The 24993-nt window shown below is 49.4% G+C and overlaps 1 protein-coding gene across 2 annotated transcripts in view; it reads left to right on the top strand.

Annotated features, from left to right (window-relative positions):
• Nucleotides 1-24993, top strand: part of AP2A2 (adaptor related protein complex 2 subunit alpha 2) — a 96290-nt gene that overhangs the window by 56717 nt on the left and 14580 nt on the right. The window contains exons 5-13 of one of the 2 annotated variants that reach the window (XM_049892918.1): nt 1203-1332; nt 2559-2660; nt 14615-14723; nt 18107-18254; nt 20042-20210; nt 20649-20786; nt 22944-23126; nt 23775-23872; nt 24687-24918. In XM_049892918.1, coding sequence (XP_049748875.1) covers nt 1203-1332; nt 2559-2660; nt 14615-14723; nt 18107-18254; nt 20042-20210; nt 20649-20786; nt 22944-23126; nt 23775-23872; nt 24687-24918 — 1309 coding nt within the window. Of the gene's footprint in view, nt 1-1202; nt 1333-2558; nt 2661-14614; nt 14724-18103; nt 18255-20041; nt 20211-20648; nt 20787-22943; nt 23127-23774; nt 23873-24686; nt 24919-24993 lie in introns of both variants that reach the window. The other variant, XM_049892916.1, reaches the window with a different exon arrangement.

Raw genomic sequence — 24993 nt, 5'->3', positions numbered from 1 at the left:
TGAAGGGCAGAGGGAGCAGTCACAGCTGTGTGACATCGTCATGGTGTGGCTGTGGGGAGGATTTGAGCCCCTGGCCCTTTCTGGGCACAGTAGTAGTGCCAGTGCTTTCAATGCTGTTACGTTCTCGCCCTCGTCACTGGCAGGCAAGAGGTACCTTAGCTGGAAGTGCGCATGCAGGGGGTGAGGAGAGGGCGAGGCCAGGAAGAAGGCTGCCAGGGGACCCCGGGAGGTCTGTGGTGTGCGGGTCTCTGTGCTTACAGTGATGACTGTGTGTTCAGTGAGCTGATAAAGAACAAACCAACTCGAGTTCACACGTGGTGTGCGGGTCTCTGCGCTTACAGTGCTGGTTGTATGTTCAGTGAGCTGATAAAGAACACACAAACTCGAGTTCACACACTTAATGAGGAACGTCGGTTGAATAGCATTCAGGCTGCATAGCCAAAGTTGTATTCAGCAGTCGAGAAGGATTTGAGAAATGCATTTGGAGGCAAGAATGTTAACACTTGAGACTTCTGTTGGCAAGTCCACTGTGGGCCCTGCACTGTTGGCCCTTCAGGGAAGATGGTGCCATCGCCATGGTCATGGGCAGTGAGCATGGGTGTGAGTGCACCAGACCGTTCTGATGTGGTTCAAGCCTACGAGTCCCGAGCCCGCCAAACTCAGAGCCCTGGCCCCTCTTGCCCTGACGACTCTGGGGGTCTGCGAGCAGCTCTGATGGAGGGCAGTGTGCTGGGCCTGTGTGGCAGCAGTGGGTGGTCCGCGAGCAGCTCTGATGGAGGGTTGTGTGCTGGGCCTATGTGGCAGGAGTGGGTGGTCTGTGAGCAGCTCTGATGGAGGGTTGTGGGCTGGGCCTGTGTGGCAGCAGTGGGTGGTCTGCGAGCAGCTCTGATGGAGGGCAGTGTGCTGGGCCTGTGTGGCAGCAGTGGGTGGTCCGCGAGCAGCTCTGATGGAGGGCAGTGTGCTGGGCCTGTGTGGTAGCAGTGGGTGGTCCGTGAGCAGCTCTGATGGAGGGCAGCCTGCTGGGCCTGTGTGGCAACAGTGGGTGGTCTTCAAGCAGCTCTGATGGAGGGCAGCCTGCTGGGCCTGTGTGGCAGCAGTGGGTGGTCTGCGAGCAGCTCTGATGGAGGGCTGTGGGCTGGGCCGGTGTGGCTGCTGTGAGTGGTTTGCATGCCAGTGGCGCTCATCAGGGCTGTCTCTCTCAGGGACACCATGGACAGCGTGAAGCAGAGCGCCGCCCTGTGCCTCCTGCGCCTCTACCGGACGTCCCCTGACCTGGTGCCCATGGGTGACTGGACGTCCCGAGTGGTGCACCTCCTCAATGACCAGCACCTGGTGAGTGTTGGGGTCGGGCTCCTTGCCTGTGGAGTAAGCTGACCAGCATCTGGTCAGTGTCGGGGTCGGGCTCCTTGTCCCCGGAGTAAGCTGACCAGCATCTGGTGAGTGTTGGGGCCAGGCTCTGCGTCGCCCACTGAGTAGGCTGTCTTGAAGTGGCGCTTGTGAAAGCAGCCAGTGCACTTTCTTACGATGCCCAGGGACAATGCAGGGATGTTTAAGCAAGTCTTTTGTTACACCTGCATGCTTGCTGAGCTAGGTCGTTCACATCTTCAGAGTCGATAAGTATCGTTCCTTTATCTCAGTCTTTTATATTTGTGAAAGAATTTCCATGCTTAACCAGAACCTCTTTCCAGAGATAGGTTTACACCGTGAATGGCTTTAGTTGTCCTGGGACTCTAGCAGGACCTCCCCTATGCTTCGAGTAAGACTGTGTGTACCCTGGGGTTTTCGTCTGTCTCCCCATGGCTGGCAGCGTGCAGAGGCCCCACAGGGAGGGGGCTGTGCTGCTTTGGCTTGGTGCATGTCACCCCACGGGTTCTCAGCTAGATTGCAGAGACACGACCTGGACCACATCTCAAAAAGGGGAAGGAGGATCTTTTTAAGGTACCTTTTCTACAATCTTAGTTTTGGGTAGTAAAGACTCAAATGAGTCTAAAGATAAAAATGTCATCCTCTGTAAACTGCCCCATAGGGTTTCCAAGGAGCAGCTGGTGGATATCAACTGCCAGCCTTTTGGTTAGTAGCCAGATGCTTAACCACTCTGGCACCAGAGCCCCGTAATCAGCATAGAATGACTTAAAGCAGGTGGCAAAGGCAAAGAGACAGAGGACAGACAGGTGAGAGGTGAAGAACAGTGAGAAGATAGAGAGGGCAGCACTGTAGCCATACAGGCCTCCCGGGGCCCAGAAGGGGGCTGCTGCCAGCTGCCTTACCACGCAGGGCCAGGCTAATACTGGGAGGTCCCAGTTCCAAGGAGGAGCTGGAGAGAAGAGAGCAGCCTGTCTGATCCCTCTCACCTTTGAGGACGCGGTGAGCCGGCCAGTGCCATGTGTTGGGGCCTGAGACGGCCTGTGGGCTGCCTGCCAACTTGTTGCTCTTGTTTGGAAAGTGAGTTTAAAACAGTCAGCTCCAAGTGTTTTGTTTGGAATCAAAATACGTACTGTTGTGTGTGTGTGCTACTGTTGTGTGCATGTGTTACTGTTGTGCACCTGTCTTTCCTTCAGGGCGTGGTGACTGCTGCCACAAGTCTGATCACCACACTAGCACAGAAGAATCCGGAAGAGTTCAAAACCTCTGTCTCCTTGGCTGTCTCCAGACTAAGCAGAGTAAGTGTGTTGATGGGGAGACGCAATCAGGGCTGCGTTTCTGCTGTACTTATTTAATTAGTACATTTGTTTACTCCTTTTAGAATGCAGGGTGTTTGGCCAGATTTGTAAAGGATGAAAGCTCTCTCAGCTGCGAGTTGATTGGCTTTCTTTCTAAGCTTTTGTAAACTGTGAGATGTCGTGTCCACATGGAAACGTGTACAGATCAGGGACGTCCTGACGGTGGCGTCCTCGTGTGAGCCACCTGTATCCACTGTCCAGATCTAGCAGGAGTACCTGGAAGGCCCTCCTATCCCCCAGGCCTTTTTCCTCACTCCTCACCAGAGGGCATCGCTGCCCTCACCTGGGCACCTTCACTTCCTGCTCTCCTTGCTGTGACCACCCGAGCACGCACCCCCAGCCTGCAGTTTCGCTTTGCCTGTGTTCTGAATTTTATGTAAGTGGAAATGCAGTGTGCGTTCTTTTGCGTTTGACTTGTTTAGCTCAGCATTGTTTGTGAGTCTCCTGTTTACTTTGTGTAGCTGTTGTCCCCTCAGTTCTGGTGCTGTGTGGAGTGCCATCAGACAGCCGTGCCGCAGTGTATTTGTCCATCGTGGTGTTGGACATTCAGCTCGTTTCCACTGGAGGCAGTTATGGATGACCCACCGTGAGCGTTCTCGGGGCATCTCTTGGTGTCCATGTGCCTGGATTGATGGTGGGCATAGGGAACCAGCCCTCCGACTTCAGGAAGGTGCTGACCATCTGCCTGGCGGTGGGACCCGTCGGCTCCCCAACATGCCCGAGTTCCTGTTGCTGTGCGCCGCGGCCAGCAGCTGGTTGTTGGTTTTGGAGACCCTAACCACTCTAGCGAGTGTGCAGCAGGCTTTCATGTGGTGTAAACACACACTGGTCTGCCTGTCAGTGAGCTTGAGTAGCTTTTGTCCTTGCTGGCCGTTTGGATGTCTTCTTGTCTGAAGTGCCTGTTTAAGTCTTTTCCCCATTTTTCTACTGGGATGCCTTCTCTGTTGCTTTATACCAGTTCTTTATATATTTTAGATACGAGCACTTTGTTGGTTATATTAGGTTGGTTGTTGTTGTTGTTAGGTGCTGTTGAGTTGGTTTGGACCCATAGCGACCCTGTGTAGCACAGAACGAAACCCTGCCTGGTCCTGCGCCATCCTTACAATCGTTGTTATGCTTGAGCTCGTCGTTGCAGCCACTGTGTCAATCCATCTTGTTGAGGGTCTTCCTCTTTTCCACTGACCCTCTACTTTACCAAGCATGATGTCCTTCTCCAGGGACTGATCCCTCCTTACAACATGTCCAAAGTATGTAAGATGCAATCTTGCAACCCTTGCTTCTAAGGAGCATTCTGGTTGTGCTTCCTGCAAGACAGATTTATTCGTTCTTCTGGCAGTCCGTGGTATATTCAATATTCTTCGCCAGCACCACAATTCAAAGGCATCAACTCTTCTTTGGTCTTCCTTATTCATTGTCCAGCTTTCACATGCATACAATGCTGCTGAAGATACCATGGCTTGGGTCAGGCGCACCTTAGCCTTCAAGGTGACATCTTTGCTTTTCAGCGCTTTAAAGAGGTCCGTTGCCCAATGCAATGCGTCTTTTGATTTCTTGACTGCTTCTTTGGGTGTTGATTGTGGATCCAAGTAAAATGAAATCCTTGACAACTTCAATTCTCCATTTAACATGATGTTGCTTATTGGTCCAGTTGTGAGGATCTTTGTTTTCTTTATGTTGAGGTGTAATCCATACTGAAGGCTGTGGTCTTTGATCTTCGTTACTAAGTGCTTCAAGTCCTCTTCACTTTCAGCAAGTAAGGTTGTGTCCTTTGCATAACGCAGGTTGTTAATGAGTCTTTCTCCAATCCTGATGCTCCGTTCTTCTTCATATAGTCCAGCTTCTTGGATTATTTGCTCAGCATTCAGATTGAATAGGTATGGTGAAAGGATACAACCCTGACACACACCGTTCAGTATCCCCTTGTTCTGTCTAAACAACTGCCTCTTGATATATGTACAGGTTCCTCACGAGCACAACTAAGTTTTCTGGAATTCCCATTCTTTGCAGTGTTATCCATAGTTTATTATGATCCACACAGTCAAATGCCTTTGCATACTCAATAAAACACAGGTAAACATCCTTCTGGTATTCGCTGCTTTCAGCCAGGATCCATCTGACATCAGCAATGATATCCCTGGTTCCACGTCCTCTTCTGAAGCCGGCCTGAATTTCTGGCAGTTCCCTGTCGATATACTGCTACAGCCGCTATTGAATGGTCTTCAGCAAAATTTTGCTTCCGTGTGATATTAATGATATTGTTTGATAATTTCTGCATTTGGTTGGATCACCTTTCTTGGGAATAGGCATAAATATGGATCTCTTCCAGTCAGTAGGCCAGGTAGCTGTCTTCCAAATTTCTTGGCATAGACAAGTGAGCGCTTCCAGTGCTGTATCCGTTTCTGGAAACATCTCAATTGATATTCCATCAATTTCTGAAGCCTTGTTTTTCACCAGTGCCTTCAGGGCAGCTTGGACTTCTTCCTTCCTGAACATACGCTACCTCTTGAAATGGTTGAATGTCGACTAATTCTTTCTGGCATAAAGACTCTGTGTATTCCTTCCATCTTCTTTTGATGCTTCCTGCATCGTTTAATATTTTCCCCAGGGAATCCTTCACTATTGCAACTCGAGGCTTGAATTTTTTCTTCAGTTCTCTCCGCTTGAGAAACGCCGAGCGTGTTCTTCCCTTTTGGTTTTCCATCTCCGGGTCTTTGCATGTGTCATTATAATACTTTACTTTGTCTTCTTGAGCTACCCTTTGAAATCTTGTGTTTGGTTCTTTTATGTCATCATTTTTTCCTTTTGCTTTAGCTGCTCAATGTTCATAAGCAAGTTTCAGAGTCTCCTCTGACATCCGTCTTGGTCTTTTCTTTCTTTCCTGTCTTTTCAGTGGCCTCTTGCTTTCTTCATGTATGAAGTCCTTGATGTCATTCTATAGCTCGCCTGGACTTTGGTCACTAGTGTTCAGTGCGTCAAATCTATTCTTGAGATGGTCTCTCAATTCAGGTGGCATATACTCAAGGCCATATTTTGGCTCTCGTGGACTTGCTCTGATTTTCTTCAGTTTCAGCTTGAACTTGCACATGAGCAGTTGATGGTCTGTTCCACAGTCGGCCCCTGGCCTTGTCCTGACTGATGATGTTGAGCTTTTCCATCGTCTCTTTCCATAGATGTACTCGATTTGATTTCTGCATGTTCCATCTGGCGAGGTCCATGTGTATAGTCGCCGTTTATGTGGTTGAAAAAAGGTATTTGCAGTGAAGAAGTCGTTGGTCTTGCAAAATTCTGTTATTTGATCTCTGGCATTGTTTCTATCACCAAGGCCATATTTTCCAACTACTGGTCCTTCTTCTTTTTTTCCAACTCTCGCATTCCAGTCACCAGTAATTGTTAATGCATCCTAACTGCATGTTCAATCAATTTCAGACTGCAGAAGCTGATAAAAATCTTCAATTTCATTATCTTTGGCCTTAGTGGTTGGCATGTGAATTTGAATAATAGTCCTATTAACTGGTCTTCCTTGTAGGCGTATGGATATTATCCTATCACTGACAGCGTTGTACTTCAGGATAGATCTTGAAACGCTCTTTTTGACAATGAGCGCAACACCATTCCTCTTGAAGCTGTCATTCCCAGCATAGTAGACTATATGACTGTCCGATTCAAAGTGGCCAATACCAGTCCATTTCAGCTCACTAATGCCTAGGATATCGATGTCTATGTGTTCCATTTCATTTTTGATGATTTCCAGTTTTCCTAGATTCATACTTCGTACATTCATGTTCCGATTATTAATGGATATTTGCAGCTGTTCCTTCTCATTTTGAGTCGTGCCACATCAGCATACGAAGGTCCCGAAAGCTTTACTCCATCCACGTCATTAAGGTCGACTCTACTTTGAGGAGGCAGCTCTTCCCCAGTTATCTTTTGAGTGCCTTCCAACCTGGGGGGCTCACCTTCCAGCACTGTATCAGACAGTGTTCCGCTGCTATTCATAAGGTTTTCAAGGGATGATTCTTTTCAGAAGTAGACTGCTAGGTCCTTCTTCCTAGTCTGTCTTAGTCTGGAAGCCCAGCTGAAACCTGTCCTTCATGGGTGACCCTGCTGGTATCTGAATACTGGTGGCTTAGCTTCCAGCATCACAGCAACACGCAAGCCCCCACAGTACGACAAACTGACAGACACATGGAGGATTTATTATTTATTAGGTTTATTTATTTTTTAATAGGTTGGTGGTGGTGGTTGTTAGGTGCCGTCGAGTCGGTTCTGACTCATAGCGACCCTATGCACAACAGAAGGAAACACTGTCCAGTCCCATGCCATCCATACAATCGTTGTTATGCTTGAGCTCATCGTTGCAGCCACTGTGTCAGTCCACCTCGTTGAGGGTCTTCCTCTTTTCCACTGACCCTGTACTTTGATAAGCATGATGTTCTTCTCCAGAGCCTGATCCCTCCTGACATGTCCAAAGTATGTAACGCGCAGTCTTGCCATCCTTGCTTCTAAGGAGCATTCTGGTTGTACTTCTTCCAAGACAAATTTATTTGTTCTTCTGGCAGTCCATGGTATATTCAATATTCTTCGCCAACACCACAATTCAAAGGCATCAATTCTTCTTCATTCTTCCTTATCATTATCCAGCTTTCACATGAATATGACGCGATTGAAAATACCATGGCTTGGGTCAGGTGCACCATAGTCTTCAAGGTGATATCTTTGCTCTTCAACACTTTAAAGAGGTCCTTTGCAGCAGATTTACCCAATGCAATGCGTCTTTTGATTTCTTGACTGCTGCTTCCATGGCTGTTGATTGTGGATCCAAGTAAAATGAAATCCTTGACAACTTTAATCTTTTCTCCCTTTATCAGGATGTTGCTCATTGGCCCAGTTGTGGGGATTTTTGTTTTCTTTATGTTGAGATGCAGTCCATACTGAAGGCTGTGGTCTTTGACCTTCACTAGTAAGTGCTTCAAGTCCTCTTCACTTTCAGCAAGCAAGGTTGTGTCATCTGCATAACGCAGGTTGTTAATGAGTCTTCCTCCAATCCTGATGCCCCATTCTTCTTCATATACTCCAGCTTCTCGGATTGTTTGCTCAGCATACAGATTGAATAGGTATGGTGAAAGGATACAACCCTGACGCACACCTTTCCTGACTTTAAACCAATCAGTATCACCTTGTTCTGTCAGAACAACCGCCTCTTGATCCATGTAAAGATTCCTCATGAGCACGATTAAGTGTTCTGGCATTCGCATTCTTCACCATGTTATCCATAGTTGGTTATGATCCACACAGTCGAATGCCTTTGCATCGTCAGTTTGTCATACTGTGGGGGCTTTTGTGTTGTGGAAGCTATGCCACTGGTGTTCAGATACCAGCAGGGTCACCCATGGAGGACAGATTTCAGCTGAGCTTCCAGACTAAGACGAGGAAGAAGGATCCAGCAGTCTACTTTTGAAAAGCATTAGCCAGTGAAAAGCTTATGAATAGCAGCAGAACACTGTCTGATATAGTGTTGGAAGGTGAGCCCCCTAGGCTGGAAGGCACTCAAAAGATGACTGGGGAAGAGCTGCCTCCTCAAGGTAGAGTCTACCGTAATGACGTGGATGGAGTCAAGCTTTTGGGACCTTGATTTGCTGATGTGGCACGACTCAAAATAGAAGAAGCAGCTGCAAACATCCATTAATAATCGGAACCTGGAGTGTACAATGTATGAATCTAGGAAAATTGGAAATGGTCAAAAATGATATGGAACACATAAACATTGATATCCTAGGCATTAGTGAGCTGAAATGGACTGGTATTGGTCATTTTGAATCAGACAATCATATAGTCTACCGTGCTGGGAATGACAGCTCAAAGAGGAATGGTGTTGCATTCAACGTCTAAAAGAACGTTTCAAGATCTATCCTGATGATTATGCATTAGTACAGTTAAAAAAACCAAACCAAATTCCTTTGCCGTCCAGTCAGTTCCAACTCACGGCAACCCTGTATTATAGAGAAGAACTGCCCCATAGAGTTTCCACGGAGCAGCTGGTGGATTTGAACTGCTGACCTTTTGGTTAGTGGCTCTAGCGTTAACCACTACGCCATCAAGATTTCCTTTATGTACATATAATACTTATAAACGTGTAATTTTTTTTCCATTTAAAATTTTTTTATTTTGTTGAGAATATACAGAGCAAAATATACGCCACTTCAGCCGTTTCTGCATGTACAGTTCAGTGATACCGATTACATTCTTTGAGTTGTACAGCCATCTTCACCCTAAGTTTTGAATTGTTCCTCCCCCATTTGCATAAACTCACTGCCTCCCAGGGTTCCTGTCCAATCTTTTGAGTTGCTGTTGTCGCTTCAATCTCATATATGTAGTCGTAAAAGAGCACAGTGCTCAAGGCAGACATTTTTTTTACTGGTTAAGTTAAACTATTGTTTGGTTGTAAGAAGATATTTTTGGTTTAAGTTTTAAAGACTATCTAGGAGTAATAGTTTCAGGGGTGCATCCAACCCCCTTGGCTTCAGAAAGTCTGGCGTCCATGAAAATTTGAAATTCTGTTCTATATTCCCCCTCCTTTTGATCAGGATCCTTCTATAGAATCTTCGATCAAAATGTTTAGTAATGGTAGCTGGGCACCTTCCAGTTCTTCTCGTCTCATGGCAAAGGGGGCAGTTGTTCTTGGAGGCAATTAGCCACACATTCCATATCCTATTCCTGACTCTCCTGTTGCTCCAAGCAAATAGAGACCAGTTGTCATGCCTTGGATGGCTGCTTGTAAACATTTAAGATCCCAGGCCTTATGCAACGAACTAGGAGGTAGAGCAGAAGCACTAAACGTGTTATTAGACCAATTAACTGGGACGTTCCATGAAACCATGACCCTAAACCTCCAAACCAAGGAACCAAATCTCATGAGGTTTTTGGTCGTTCATAAACAGACTCAGCAGCTCCTCTTTTTTTGTTGTTGTTGTAAATCTATCTACCACACAACTTTTGCCAATTCAGGTTTTTACAGATATACAACTTAGTGACAGCAATTACAGTAATCATCTGTGCAATTCTCCCCCTAATCAACGAGATTTCTCCGTCGCTGTTAACCTCCCTTTTCCCCTCCCTCCTGTCCCTGGTAACCACTAATAAAGTTTGGTTTCTATACGTTTGCCATTTCTCGTATTTTATATGAGTAAGATCATAGAATATTTGTCCTTCTGTGACTGATTTATTTTCCTCAGCGTAATGTCTGCAAGTTCTCGTCATACTGTAGCTTGTGTCAAGACTTCATTTCTTCTGCTGGCTCAGTAGTGTTGCGTTGTATCTGTGGACCACAGTTGTTTGTCTGTTCATCTCTTGACGGGCATTTAGATGGTATCCCCCTGTTGGCTGTTGTGAACGCTGCTGCAGTGAACGTTGGTGTACAGGGCTCTGGTGGAGACTCTTGCTTTCGAGTATTGGGTGCGTACCTGGGAGTGGAGTGGCTGGGTCCTGTGGTGGTCTATGTTTCGTTTTTTGAGGAACTGCCACACTGTTTTCTGCAATGGTTGCACCATTTTGCATTCCTAGCAGCAGTGGCTAAGGGTTTCAGTTTATCCCCACATCCTCGTGAACACTGGTTATTCTGTTTTTTTAATCTTAGCCATCCTAGTGGGAGTGAAATGGTATCTCATTGTGGTTTTGATTTGCATTTCTCTGATGGCTAATGACGCTGAGCGTCTTTCCATGTGTTTGGTGGCCATTTCAGTGTCCTCTTTAGGGAAATGTCTGTTCGAGTTCTTTGCCCATTTTATGATTGTGTTACTTGTCTTTTTGTTGTTAAGTTGTCAATGCTTTATATATATTTTGGTTATTAGATTCTTATCAGATGTATGGCTTCTAAAGATATTCTCCCATTTGGTCCACTGTACTCTCTTAGTGATGTCTTCTATGACCAGAAATTCTACATTTTAGTCAATGTATTAATCTTTTCCTTTATGGTTGTGCTCTTGTGTCCTAGTTAAGAAGTTGTTCCATCTTCTGAGTTTTCATGTTTAGATTGACGTCCACCTGGAACTGCTTTCTGTGTGTGGTGATGGCTTTTCTCATATGAGATCCAGTTCTCCCAGTACCACTGTTGAAGCCCTCCTGCCCTGCTACCTTGCCCCAAATCAAGTGGGTCTGTTTCTGTGTTCTCCACTCCCATCAGTCTGTCTGTCTGCCTGTCTTTGCACTAGTAATGTGCTGCCTTAGCTACTGAAGCTTTGCCATAAGCCTTGCCGTCTAGTAGAGCGAGTCCTCCCACCTGTTCCCCTCCCCCTCAAAAACCCTAGTGGGACTTTGATTGGAATTGGATTTAATCTAGAGGTCAGTTTCAAGAGAATTGAAATCTTTACAGTATCAAGCCTTTAAATCCATGAACATTATGTATCCCTCCACTTATTATCTGTAATTTCGTAGTGTTTCATAATCTTTTGAGTTACCTTTTGTTAGATTTATTGCTATATACTTTATTTTTTAAATGCTATTGCCAATACCTTTAAGTATTTCTTGTTTTTAATTATATGTTGGTTTATAGAGATGCAAAGGGTTTTTTAAAATGGTGGTAAATACATATGTAAGAACAATTGCCACGTCAGCATCGTTCCCACGTCAACTCAGTGACGTTAGCTGTGTTTATCGTGGTGTTCAGCCATCACCATTATCTGTTTTCAAATTTTGCAACTGATTTTTGTGTATCTTGAAATTGGAAATTCGCTAAGCTAACTTACTAATTTTAGTAATTTATACATAGATTTCTTTATGTTCAGCCATACCATCTATGAATAATGGCAGTTTAATTTTTCTCTTTTTTAATCCATATGATGGTTGTTTATATTTCCCACTTCCTGTCTGACCTGGGCCTCCACTATGACACTTGACTCTAAGAGATGACTGATGTCTTGCTTCTCATCTCAGAGGGAAAGCTTTCAGTATTTCACCATTAAGTGTGATGCTTACTGTAGAATTTCTGTTGTTGTTGGCTCTCTTTATCACATTAAGGAAGTTCCTTTCTATAATTGTTTGCTAAATGTTTTTATCATTCATTAACTGGCAAAGCCATTTGAACTTGGAGTTTTCTTTGTGGGAAAGTTTCTAATTATGGATTCAATTTATTTAATAAGTTATAAGACTACTTGTATTTTCTGTTTCTTCTTTAATCAGTAAGGTGCATTTTCTTAACATTTGCTAATTTATCTAAATATTTAAATATATTGGTGTCTTGGTCATCTAGTGCTGCTGTAACAGAAATACCACAAGTGAATGGCTAAAACAGAGTAATTTATTTCCTCACAGTAAAGTAGGTTAAAAGTCCAAATTTAGTCTAGAAGGCATTATGCTGAGTGAAATTAGTCAGTTGCAAAAGAAAAATTTTGTATGAGACCACTATTGTAAGAACTCACGAAATAGTTTGAACAGAGAAGAAAATACTTTCGATGGTTACGAGAGTGGGAGGGAGGGAACGAGAGGGATATTCACTAATAAGATAGTAGATAAGAACTACTTTAGGTAATGGGAAAGACAACACACAATACAGGTGAGGTCAGCACAACTGGACTAAACCAAAAGCAAAGAAGTTGCCTGAATAAACTGAATGCTTCGAAGGCCAGTGTAGCATGGGCAGGGGCCGGGGACCATGGTTTCAGGGGACATCTAGGTCAATTGGCACAATAAAATCTATTAAGAAAACATTCTGCATCCCACTCTGGAGAGTGGTGTCTGGGATCTTAAACTCTAGCAAGCGGCCATCTGAGATGCATCAATTGGTCTCAGCCCACCTGGAGCAAAGGAGAATGAAGAACACCAAAGACACAAGGTAATTATGAACCCAAGAGACAGAAAGGGCCACATAAAGCAGAGGCTACATCAGCCTGAGACCAGAAGAACTAGATGGTGCCCGGCTACAACCGATGACTGCCCTGACAGGGAACACAACAGAGAACCCCTGAGGGAGCAGGAGAGCAGTGGGATGCAGACCTCAAATTCTTATGAAAAGACCAGACTTAATAGTTTGACTGAGACTAGAAGAACCCTGGAGGTCATGGTCCCCAGACCTGCTGTTAGCCCAAGACAGGAACCATTCCCAAAGCCAACTCCTCAGACAGGGATTGGACTGGGCTATAGGATAGAAAATGGTACTGGTGAAGAGTGAGTTTTTGGATCCAGTAGACGCATGAGACTATGTGGATAGCTCCTGTCTGGAGATGAGAAGGCAGAGGGGGACAGAAGCTGGTTGAATGGACATGAAAATAGATAGTGGAGAGAAGGGGTGTGCTGTCTCATTAGGGGGAGAGCAACTAGGAGTATATAGCAAGGTGTATATAAATTTTTGTATGAGAGACTGACTTGATTTGTAAACTTTCACTTAAAGCACACACACAAAAAAAGTCCACATTTAGGGTGTCAGCTCCAGAGGAAGTCTCTCTCTCTCTGTCGGCTCTGGAGGAAGGTCCTTGTCCTCAATCTTACTCTGGTCGAGGAACTTCTCAGGTGCAGGGACCCTGGTTCTAAAGGACACACTCTGTTCCTGGTACTGCTTTCTTCGTGGTATGAGGTCCCCAACTCTCTGCTTGCTTCTCTTTCCTTTCATTTCTTGTAAGATAAAAGGTGGTGCAGGCCACATCCCAGGGAAACTCCCTTTATATTGAATAAGGGCTGTGACCTTAGTAAGGTTATCACATCCCACCCATATCATCTTTAATATAAAATTACAATCACAAAACGGAGGACAGTCACAGAATACTGGGAATCATTAAAAAAAAAAAAAAATCATAGCCCAGTCAAATCGATACACACATTTTTGGGTGGACACAATTCAATCCATGACAATTGGTAAAGATAGTTCTATGGGTAGGATTTGTAGTGATGTCCCCCCTTTGATTTTTGACACTGGATTTTTTTATACCTTGTCATTTTTCTTAGTCTCATCAAGTGTGTAATAATTTCCTTTCACAGTTAATTTTTGTCTTTGTTGGTTCTCTCTGTTGCAATTTTTGTATTTCATTACTTTCTGTTTTTATCTTTTTATTTTATTTCCTCTGCTTTCTTTGGATTAATTTGCTAGCCTCTTTCTAACTCTTGAAGTGAATTATTCCTTGCTTTTGAAGACACCTCGCACTGGCTGTGTCTCTGCTATGTGGAGATGGTGCGCCATGTCCCTTCTGCTTGGCACACAGTTGTTTGGGTCTCACTACTGCTGTTTGTCCCACTCAGTCTTTTCTCTGGCCAGCAGCGGAGCCCAGCTCACTGCAGGAGCTGGCTGGTGCCTTGCAGCTTAGGCCAGGTCACGGTGAGCCTCCTGATGTGTGCAGTATGTCCGGAAAAGTTGCACACGTGAGATTTGTGGGAGAAGCTGCTCTGGCCTCCCTGCCGCAGGAGACAGTGGGGGATAGGGGACCAGGTATATGCTGTGTGAGGCTGTAAGAGGTGGGGCTGCACCTGAGGATGATGTCAGCGTGCTGTCTGAGGAGCTCGGCGAGGCTGCTCACAGGTCTGCATTTGGGTGTGGAGGGAGGCAGCAGAGAATGCCAGCTTCCCCTTCTGAGGGGCGAGAGCCCTCCCTGCTGCGTTTCATTGTTTCCAGCCCAGAGAGGGCTGCAGCTCCAATCCCATTTTGTCCCAGAAGATAATTGCTATCTAGCTCATGTTCATAGTGAGCAACAAGTGGCCAGTTTGGACGCCATCAAAGCAGGCACATGAGCAGCATACAAGTGGAGCAGCTGGTGGCGCCTTCCTTGCACACAGGCTCCTGGTTGGGAAGCACAGTTGCCCTGGGGGTAGGCTGTGACGCTGTCCTTTAAAGTGTAGAAGGTGATATTGAGTACTCTTAGCATGTTGGATGTTCACGTGTGTCCGGAGCGGTGACCGCCTGTGTTGCTTTTCAGATCGTGACGTCTGCATCGACGGACCTTCAGGACTACACCTACTACTTTGTCCCGGCCCCTTGGCTGTCGGTGAAGCTCCTAAGGTTGCTGCAGTGCTACCCGCCCCCAGGTAATGGCAAGGCAGCAGAGGTGGACCTCATGCCCTGCCACTCAGGCCTGGTCATTGTCTGTCTCGGGTTTCTGAAGCCGACACTGGTGCTTGTTTGATGGGCCCTCCCTTGGTCACGTGTCTCGGCTTTTAGGGTTTTGGATCCTCAGAGCAGTACTAGACAGTCATAGTTTGGTTAAGATGTGGGGTTGTTCATGCTTTGAGATAGATCAGAAAAAACCCTTCCTAAATAAAACCTGAAGCTTTTAGAAGCTTTGTGCCTGTAAAACGGCGGCAGTAGCATTGGGACCTGTTCCAGCAGCAGCTATAATGGGAATCACTGTCAGCCCAAGGCTGGTCCCTGTGAGGCAGAAGTCAGACGTACCTCCGCTCTCTGACCATTTCGTCAATTCTGACACCATGGCACTCTCTACTTCTCTTCTGTGTTTGATAGTCCATTGCGATGGCCACACAGAACTCACAGACCATACTTATAGTTAAGTGGTTTATTGAGGAAGTTACAGGGTGCAGCTGGGGATCAACAGGCAGCCACTCAGTATCAGGATCAGGAAGCGTGTAGGCAAAGTCTCCCTTCTTTAGTACAGGACAGCTCTTTTAGCTCTTCCCTGCTGGGCGGGCCTCCTCTCGGCCCCCTGAGGGCAGGCCTCCTCTCGGCCCCCTGAGGGCAGGCCTCCTCTTGGCCCTGCAATCTGGCATTGCTCTGCCATCGGACACCTGGGCCTGTTGCTGCTGGCTCTGCCACTGGGTCCCTTCTGGGCCTCTCGCGGTCTTCAGCGTTACAGCCCCTGACCCATGTTATGCCTCTTTTAAGAGGTTCCTTGCCTCCTCCTCTCTCTCTCTCTTTCTCTTTCTCTCTATCTCTATCTCTCACTGCTTCCTTTCTATTCTTTCTTCTGTCTGCTTCCATTTCTGCATCTTTCTGTCTGAAAAACCTCTCGGGGGTTGGCTGTGTATATATACAAACTCTTTGTCAATTTCAAGGCATGGCTTATTCCAGTGGGGGCCACAAACTGACCAATCCCCTCTTGGTAGGCCACGGATACGTCATTTGCATAGTAGGTGCAGCTGAGCTACAACTAACCTCATCTGCATTGTTTGTTGGCCAATCCCTGTAAGGTGCATGCTAATCACAGGGCCTGCTGCAGCCTAGGGCTGGAGAAAAGCATCCAACCAGGTTGTGTACAGCTTACCAAGGAAATGTCAATCAACCTGGACAAAAGCGACAGACCCTCTGGAGTAGAAAAGTAGGGCAAAGGTGACTCCTCAGGGCTCGGGGGAAAGTCCCTCAAGATGTCTTTCCAAAGAACCAGAGACCACATAAAGGGAAGCATTTTACTACCCACCACTCCACCACTGCAGTCGAGTCGATTCCGACTCATAGCAACCCTATAGGACAGAGTAGAACTGCCCCACAGAGTTTCCGAGGAGCGTTTTACCGCAGCACCCTCAATTTTAACGGTCTGGGGAACCTTTATGTGTACATCAGGGTTGTCGTCTTAGGCTCCTGTCTCATTCTAAAGCATTGATGTGACTCAAAGGTAAGTCTCTGGAAATAGGATTTCTCGGTTGAAGAATGTACATTAATAGTTTCGTTAGATGCTTCCAAACTACCCTCTTAAAAAGATTGCTTTGTTGTTGTAACCTTTAAGTTTTAATCGGAGTCATTTTTCATACAGGATATTCCTTTGTTAAATTTGAGTAACTTTCTATGCTAAATACCTTTTTATACTAAAGCGCAAACACCCGTCTTACTAAACTTGCAGCTGCAGAGCCTTGAATAGGGGAGGGACATACCCATGTGGCCCCTCTGAGCCCAAGAGCAGGGCCTGCTTAGGGCCCCTCCCCCTTCATTCTTTTTGAGCCCTGGGGCTACACGGGTCGAGCCCACTCCCCATCAGGCCCAGGCCCATCAATTTGGTCATTCTGTTCCCCCTTCAGGCCAGTGTTTAGGATTCTCTCGATGGGGTCTGCGGAATCTCCTCCCTTCTCAGACTGGTGTCTCTGTCTGTAACACCGCAACGAGGCTTCCCAGCTCGGGACTAAGCCCTTCCTAGGTTCTTGCCTTCTTCTGACAAAGAATGACCAGGAGAGGCTCAGAGGTTCTGCACAAAGGTTTATTAGCGACAGAAAGAGAGTAAAGGCTTGCGAGGGAGAGACGGAGAGGGGCTTCCACCTACGCTAGCCTCCAGTCTCTCTCCGAACAAAGGGTTTCCCTGGGGTTTATGAAAGTTTTTAGGCAGGAAAAAGGCATTATCTTTATTCATTAGATGGGTGGAGATTTCCAGAAGGGGAGGGATTATGAAAATCAAATACACATGCAGTTAGAATTCAAGATGGATTTCCTCGCAGAGGTTGCTGGAACCAAGATGGAGTCTGTCACAAAGGCTTCCGGGATGTTGAACAGGACTTATTCTGGGATGTTGTGCATGCGTGATGCCTCTGGATCTTGGTTCGAGCCCTGGCGAGGGGTCCCTGTTCATGTTCGTGTCACGCGGAAGGTCATTCATAGGCCATGTTGATCTTTACTGCGCGGGTTCTGCACCTGATGGGGCCTTGAAAAACAGCTCGGGAGTCTTGAAAAAGGATTATCGGTAATTTATAGCTGGTCAAGCACGCAGGGCCTTGAAATGTAGCCCCTTATCTTATCTGAGCACCTAGTCTGTTAATCACGAGTAGTTCTCGGGTGCCAGCAGCAAAAGTTATGTGGTGGTCTGCACTTAGGTTTAGATTCCAGGAATGCTGAGTCAGAGGCTGGGTGATTCAGCCAGCCCGCCCTCCCGCCTGTCTCGGGTGGAGCTCAACTCCAGGCCGGCAGCTGCAGCACCGTCTCTGTCTCGATGCCATGTCTGCCTCAGGCTGATGCACCGCACTAGTCGGCTGGTGTCCTGGTGCTCGTGTCGCTTTCTTATTCCTTTTGGTCCGTTGTTTCCTTTCTTCTGGTTCAGATGGAACTTTTTTATTTTCCTCTGTCTTTTTATTGCTGTTTACGTTTTTCGGTTTCTGTTGGTAAAAAATCTTTTGCCCACTTGTCCCAAATTTTGTGTCGTGTGTTTTGTCCATGTCTCTGAGATTTATTTTTTCTCTGTCTGTATCCTATATCTCGGCGAAAGTGTTCTCTGTGTAGCGTGTGTTGAACAGCTTGTGTATTTACTGTGGCTGCTAATCCCCTGATTTATAAAAGCTACAAAATCCAACCATTTTCTCACACGTTTCTGTGAAGACGCCTGCCCTGTACACAAATGTGGATAAACTGTACTAAAAGTTTCCGCCAGACGTGCAGAGTGTCAGAATAAGCGGCTTGTCCCCAAGGGTAGCATGAACTGTGGTGGGGCAGGTGTACTGGGCACAGCCCGCCCTCTGACACTTCCTGTCTCGCCCAGAAGAGCCCGCAGTGCGAGGCCGCCTGACAGAGTGCTTGGAGACGATCCTTAACAAGGCCCAGGAGCCACCAAAGTCAAAGAAAGTCCAACATTCAAACGCCAAGAATGCTGTGCTGTTCGAGGCGATAAGTTTAATCATTCACCATGACAGGTGAGTCGGTGGCTGCGGCGCCCCTTCAGCTTGCCTTCTCCCCAGGGGAGCTTGGGAGATAGCTGCCTCAGACTCAAGCATGTGTGCTTCCTTGCTGGCTTTACGCCTGGCAGGTGGTGCTTGGCATCCATCCAGCAGACACTTGTGACGTTCCTCCATCTTCCACGCCGACCAGTGCATGCTCCTGTGAGACCCTTCCCTCCTTTCTCTCCCACTTTCTCTCCCTCTTTCCTTCCAGTGTTTCACACCCTTCCCTCCTTTCTCTTCGGTACCTTTCTCAGTGGTACTTTACTCTCTCCTATCCCTTCTCTTTGGTGTTTCACGCTCTCCTTTCCTTTCTCACCTTATCCCTTTTCTTTGGTGCCTCAAGCTCTCCTTTCCTTTTTCACCTTATCCCTTTTCTTTGGTGCCTCAAGCTCTCCTTTCCTTTCTCACCGGTACCTATGCTCTTTCTTCCCTTTTCTTCAGTATTTCACATTCTGTCTAGCCTCGAAGCTCTGCTGCTGTGGTCTCACTTTCTCTTGTCTCTCTCCCTCACCCAAGCTTTCCTGCTTCTGACTGACATCTCCCATTATTGTACAGAGATTAAGAGGAGTGTGCCCACATGTGTACATGTGTGTGGATATGAAAACAGGTGTGCACTCGTGTTTGCATGTGTGCACACATCTGTAGGTATGTGTGTGAGAGTGCACGTGTGTCCCGTTAGCTTTGCTGGGGCACCAGGCAGCACTTGGATGTATCCCAGGCCGTCGTGGGCAGTGGTGGGTGACCGTCTCTTACCAGGATAGCATAGTCGGAGATGTTGGGCTGGCGGAGTTTACACTCTTCCTTTTCTGCTTGGCTCTCGCAGTTGCATTCCTGTGCGTGTCCATCCTGGTGTGGGGTGGCGTTGGGTGTTGTAGAATCCAATCTCTGCGGCAGGCTGGCGCAGGCTGACTGCAGCAGGAACCTCAGTATCCTGGCTGTGCCAGGCCCGCGTCAGGGTTGTCGGCCAGCAGCGTGCTTCGTGGCATGTTCTACAGGTGCAGCCACGACCACCGCTCTCTACCACAGCACTTTGGACGAGTATGAGTCCCTGTGTCAAAACCAGTCTCAGAGTTACATGCCAGCAGTTTTGGGAACTGTTAAAATCTTCAAAGAAAACAACTCACAAAAAACCCAGATTTTCAATATCAGAGGAAACCTCTTCTCATTAAATAAAGAGAAACAGGAATTATGAGGACAAAGGAAAGCATAAGTATAGATTTAATCTAGATTTTATGGTAGCTGGCAGGTAAATATTCACTAACTTTTAGATATGTGCCAAGGGGATGAATCTGAGTCCAGCTACCTGACTCTTCCTCACAGCTCCTCTCTCTCGAGAGCCTTCCTAAGTCCTAGCTTCCTTACTGAACTGCCCCGAGGCTTCAGCTGCGTCTGTTCAGGGTCTGGTAGCTGGCTGGTGGCCTTCTCCTGTGTGGCCGGGCAGGGTGTTCCGTGGTTGCTTGGCTCTGATGGTGCTTCCATTGTCCGTGGCTCCTGGAGTGGATGGAATTCTGCAGTGTGCGTGGAATCAGTGGGCATAGGGGTTGCTGATGTGACCGTGGGTAGAACAGGCAAGAGAGAGTTCAGGACTTCAGCCTTTAGGGTAGGGCTTTCAGGCCTAGAGGCCCCTTGAGGTGTTCCCTTTGCCTACGTGATGGTGACTCAGTGTGACACAACTGTCTGCCATCCTGGCATATGGCCAGGGCTGGCCATGCTGCCTGTCTGTGGGACGTGCTGAGGACTCCTGCCCCGTCTTCCCCCAGTGAGCCCAACCTGCTTGTCCGCGCCTGCAACCAGCTGGGCCAGTTCCTGCAGCACCGCGAGACCAACCTGCGCTACCTGGCACTGGAGAGCATGTGCACGCTGGCCAGCTCCGAATTCTCCCACGAGGCCGTCAAGACACACATCGAGACCGTCATCAATGCCCTGAAGGCAAGTATGAATGCTCCCAAGTGCATGGTCTATCTGCGGGGTCTGTGCCAGCGTGGGTGCCATGGCCCACCTGTGGGGGTCTGTGCCAGCGTGGGCACCACGGCATATCTGTGGGGTCTGTGGCGGCATGGGTTCCATGGCCCACCTGTGGGGGTGTGTGCCGGTGTGGGTGCCATGGCCCACCAGTGGGGGTTTGTGCCAGCGTGGGCACCACGGCCTATCTGTGGGGACTGTGCCAGTGTGGGCACCATGGCCAACCTGCAGGTGTCTGTGCTGGTGTGGGTGCCACGGTTCACCTGCCTGGTAAACACGGGAAAGCAGCTGGTGTCCTTTTGGTGACTCGGTGGCCTGTGGCGTGTATGCTGTGATGGGTGGTGATGGCCCAGTGGGCCACGGTCTCCAGGAGCAGCTGTTGACGTGGCCGCCTTGTTTCCGTAGACGGAGCGGGATGTGAGCGTGCGGCAGAGGGCCGTGGACCTGCTGTATGCCATGTGTGACCGCAGCAATGCCCAGCAGATCGTGGCAGAGATGCTGAGCTACCTGGAGACGGCCGACTACTCCATCCGCGAGGAGATTGTGAGTCTGCAGACTAGCCGTGGGCTTCAGGGCTTTGCGCAGCCTTGGGTTGGGGGTCTGCTAGGTTCTGGACAAGAGGCCGTGTGTGTGCTTCCTGTCAACATTTGGGCAGTGTCTGTCAGCCTGTCAGCACAGTTCTGAGGAGCTCGGTGCCGGCCCATCTGCGTGAGGGGCATGCTGGCTGAGAGGACCTGAGCCGTACCTTACCTGCTGGGACCTGAGGCAGTTCCCTCACGGATGCACAGTGGAGGGTTACTGCCATGGGGAGGACAGCGCTGCAGTGTGTTGTGACTTACAAAGGAGCCAGCCCGTGTTCGCCAGCATCCCTGTCTTCCACTGAGGCTGAGACAGGACTTGACCTTATGAAAAGCTTTTTTCTTAGTTGTCTTTTGTGGGGAGCAGAATGGGATCTGAAGCTAATCGGGAGTTCTGTGGGGTGAGTGTCGCTGTCACAGTCTCCAGTGTCAGGGCTGTTCCTGAGCTGGGTCTTGAGGAGAGGAAGGACCCTGAGCACGTGCTGCACCCACGGTGAGACGGCCCAATGTCCAGGTGGTGCTCACTTCACAGGTGTGTTTCCACCCCTGTGTGTGTGTGTTCGTCACCCTTGAGACAGCATTTCGTGAGGAACAGCATGGGGCCTTCCCTTGCAGGGGGTCAGCCAGGAATGGGCCTGGGGGGGCAAGGGGGCAGCGGCACCTGGAGAAGAGGGCGGAATAGGGTGCAGTGGGCAGGCTGGGACGGTCCTGGTGGGAAGCTGCGGGAAGGCGACCTGTGGAGGGGTAGAGTTCGGGGCGGGAGGCCTGCTCTCGGCGTCTGTGGCCCGCTCTCGGCGTCTGTGGCCCGCTCTCGGCGTCTGTGGCCCGGTGGGGCCCAGGGCTGTGGTCCCCGTGATGTCCTCCTCGCTAGGGGGCAGAGACAGCAGCAGCGCACTTTTCTGTGCATTGTGGGGCTTCTGAGGTTTGCAGAGTTTGCTTGTGCTTCCCTTTAAATGTTGAGGAATGACCTCTGGTCAGGTCTAGTTGTACCAAGAGGGAGGCAGGGACAGTCTCTGAACCCCAGGATAAGTGCTCCATCCATCCATCCAGCGAGTGGGAGTGTCAGAGCCTGGGACTCACTCGGCCCGCTCAGCCCTGCACACTGCAAGGTGGGGAGGGAGGAGGCAGCCCTGTGCAGGGAGCTCTGGAGTCTCACAGGGCGTCTCATCCCACGGGAGCCAGGGAGGCTTTGGCTGGAGCCAGGAGACTTGCCAAGAGGGGACAATGGAGGTTGCTGCCAGGATGGCAGGGAGGGGCCCCAGCACGAGGCGAGACCAGGAGGGGCAGAGTGTTGAGGCCCCCAGCAGCTGGGCAGCGCTGGGAGATGGGCCAGCAGGGGTGCGGGGAGGCAGCAGTGGGAACTGGGCAGCGTGCCATGAAAGGTTCAGGCATGCAACTGTGGGCGCTGAGGGTGGTGAGGAGACATGTTTTGCGGTGTTGCTGTGGCATCGTGGAGGGTAGATTTGGGGGTGACGGCAGGCAGACTGATGGGGCAGAGGGTGTGGGCTTGAGCGGAGCTGGGCGTACTGGCCTGAAGGGCACCGGGAGGGGGCACCAGTGAGCTGGGCAGGGTGCCTGTGTGAGGGTGGGAGCGTGTCGGGGGGTGGGGAGTGGCTGATAGCTGCTCTCCTCAACACAGGAACGGGTGTCCGGCATGTGGGGAGCCCTCTGGGCTGGAACGCCAGGGCACGTGGAAGCGAGTAGATGGCATGTCCCATGGGCAGAGCAGAGGGGTGTGTGGGGCCCAGGGGTGCCCACGTTGGGAGGGGCACTGAGGAGACAGTGAGAAAGAAAGGCCTGGGAGCGCAGGTACTCTGCTGAAGCCAAGGTGGATGGTGGGCGGCGGCCATTGCTGGGTGGTACCCACATGGTCTGTGGCAGTGCAGCTGAGGAGGCAACGCCCTGCCCAGGTACAAGGGAGGGCCGGGAGCGCCCCTGCTCTCTCATGGGTCTGTGCAGCCTTCCCCATCGTCCCCCGGACTGACTTATTGTCTGTGTGTCTGGCTCTGCTTGGATGTCTTCCGTTAGTCGTGAGTCCTGAGACTCCTGCGTTGCGGGCCCTTCAGGGATCTGGAGAGCTGTGCAGTGCGTGGGTGACGCGCTAACGAGGACCTGTCTGCAGGTGCTCAAGGTGGCCATCCTGGCAGAGAAGTACGCTGTGGACTACACGTGGTACGTGGACACCATCTTGAACCTCATCCGTATCGCGGGCGATTATGTCAGCGAGGAGGTGTGGTACCGCGTCATCCAGATTGTCATCAACAGGGACGATGTGCAGGGCTATGCTGCCAAGACCGTGTTTGAGGTGGGCGCCTCGGAGGGCGGGCTGTGCCGGCACAGGGTGCTGATGAGAGCAGAGGCTGTGGGCTGGGCCACTGGGGGGCCACTCTGCTGGATAAGGGGTTCTGCAGTGGGGATTACCAGTGCCCCCCATGTCTCATTCTCTGAGCTCCTTCTCTTCCTAATTTCCGAGCCACAGGCCACGAGTGAGATACTGCCCCAGGGAGCTGCCTGGGCTTCTCGCCTTGGCTCGACACTGTGTGGGTACACGGTCAGGGCCATCCTGTTGGCGGAAGAAGGAGCGGCCATTGGGCCCTGGGTGCCCGTGAGGATGTGACGCCTACCTGCCCCACCTGGGATGTTAGCCTTGTTCCTAACATCCACTCTCAGGCTGTCCTATGCCAGGGCTGGAATTGACCAGTTGCCACCTGGAGGCCTCATGTCTCTTGACATGTGTGCTGAGGAGAGAAGGGGCCGACTGGAGTCGGGGCGTGCGGGAAGTTCTGGGGGGAAGGGTGGCGCTGACGTACAAAGTAAACTCCAGAAGAAAGTGGTCTGACCCTTTTCTTGGGCCCGTAATGACAATTCAGCCACATTCCTTAGAAGCAGGTGCCCAGGTCCCCTGGTTCTGAAGCTTGTGGGCCAGCTCTCTGCCTCCCTTGTGGCTTTGCAGGCTCTCCAAGCACCAGCGTGCCATGAAAATCTGGTGAAAGTGGGCGGCTACATCTTAGGGGAGTTCGGAAACTTGATAGCTGGGGACCCAAGATCCAGGTAAGAACCCTTGTGGAAACTGGTGTCGGAGTTTGCATTCCAATCACATCACTACGCCCCAGCCCCGAGCCTGTGCTGAAGGTCCCAGTGGAGGTGGGCAGTGTCCTCATGGGGTTGTCAGACTGCTGGGAGGTAGGAATTTGGCTCTGTTGGGAAGGAGAGCAGAACCCCGCCAACCTGAGATACATCTTTTTTTTAATTTATTTTTTGTCCATGTCACTGAGAACATACACAGCAGAATATACGGCAGTTCAGGAGTTTCTACATGTACAGTTTAGTGACGTCGATTACATTCTTCAATTTGTGCAGCCGTTCTCACCTTCTTTTTCTGAGTTGTTCTTCCCCATTAACATAAACTCACTGCTCATTCTTCTCTGATCTTTTGAGTTGCTGTTGTCAATTTGATCTAGTATAGTTAGTTCTTAAAAGAGCTTGATGCTCAGGGCACTCTTTGTTGATTAAGCTAAACGCAGTTTCATGTTTTTATTTCTTTTAATCAACACACAAAGTGAGGATTCTGAGTGAAAATGTAGAGGAGTGGTCGTAGGTAACAAGGCAGGGTTTGCAGTGCCATGTGAGAGCCTCACCTGACACACACCCTTCCTCCTTACAGGAGTAGCCCTGGTTCAGGCGTGGTGGTGGCCCCGAGCTTGTGCCTTCTACTCCCTGCCTCCTTACAGTGGAGGCTTGGGTGCTTTTGGGAGTGGAGAGTGGAGGAGGGCAGGGAGCTGGGCGTATGGATGTGCGGGGCTGTAAAGGTAAGGGGTGCCAGTGGAGGGCTGCTGCCGACCACCTGCCTGTCTCCACCCCACAGCCCCCTGATCCAGTTCAGCCTGCTCCACTCCAAGTTCCATCTGTGCAGCGTCCCCACCAGGGCACTTCTCCTGTCCACCTACATCAAGTTCGTCAACCTCTTCCCAGAGGTGAAGGCCACTATCCAGGACGTACTGCGCAGTGATAGCCAACTCAAGAATGCTGACGTGGAGCTGCAGCAGCGTGCCGTGGAGTACCTGCGGCTCAGCACCATTGCCAGCACTGACATCTTGGTAGGGAGACCTGTGCGGGGACCGTGGCCCTCTCGCCCCATCCCCTGCCCCCTGCCCCCTGCCCCGTTGGCATTG

The sequence above is a fragment of the Elephas maximus genome, chromosome 7 (assembly GCF_024166365.1).
Source record: "Elephas maximus indicus isolate mEleMax1 chromosome 7, mEleMax1 primary haplotype, whole genome shotgun sequence".
Taxonomy (NCBI): Eukaryota; Metazoa; Chordata; class Mammalia; order Proboscidea; family Elephantidae; genus Elephas; species Elephas maximus.
Note: the sequence above shows the minus strand (reverse complement) of the source record. Positions and strands in the feature narration are given on the sequence as shown.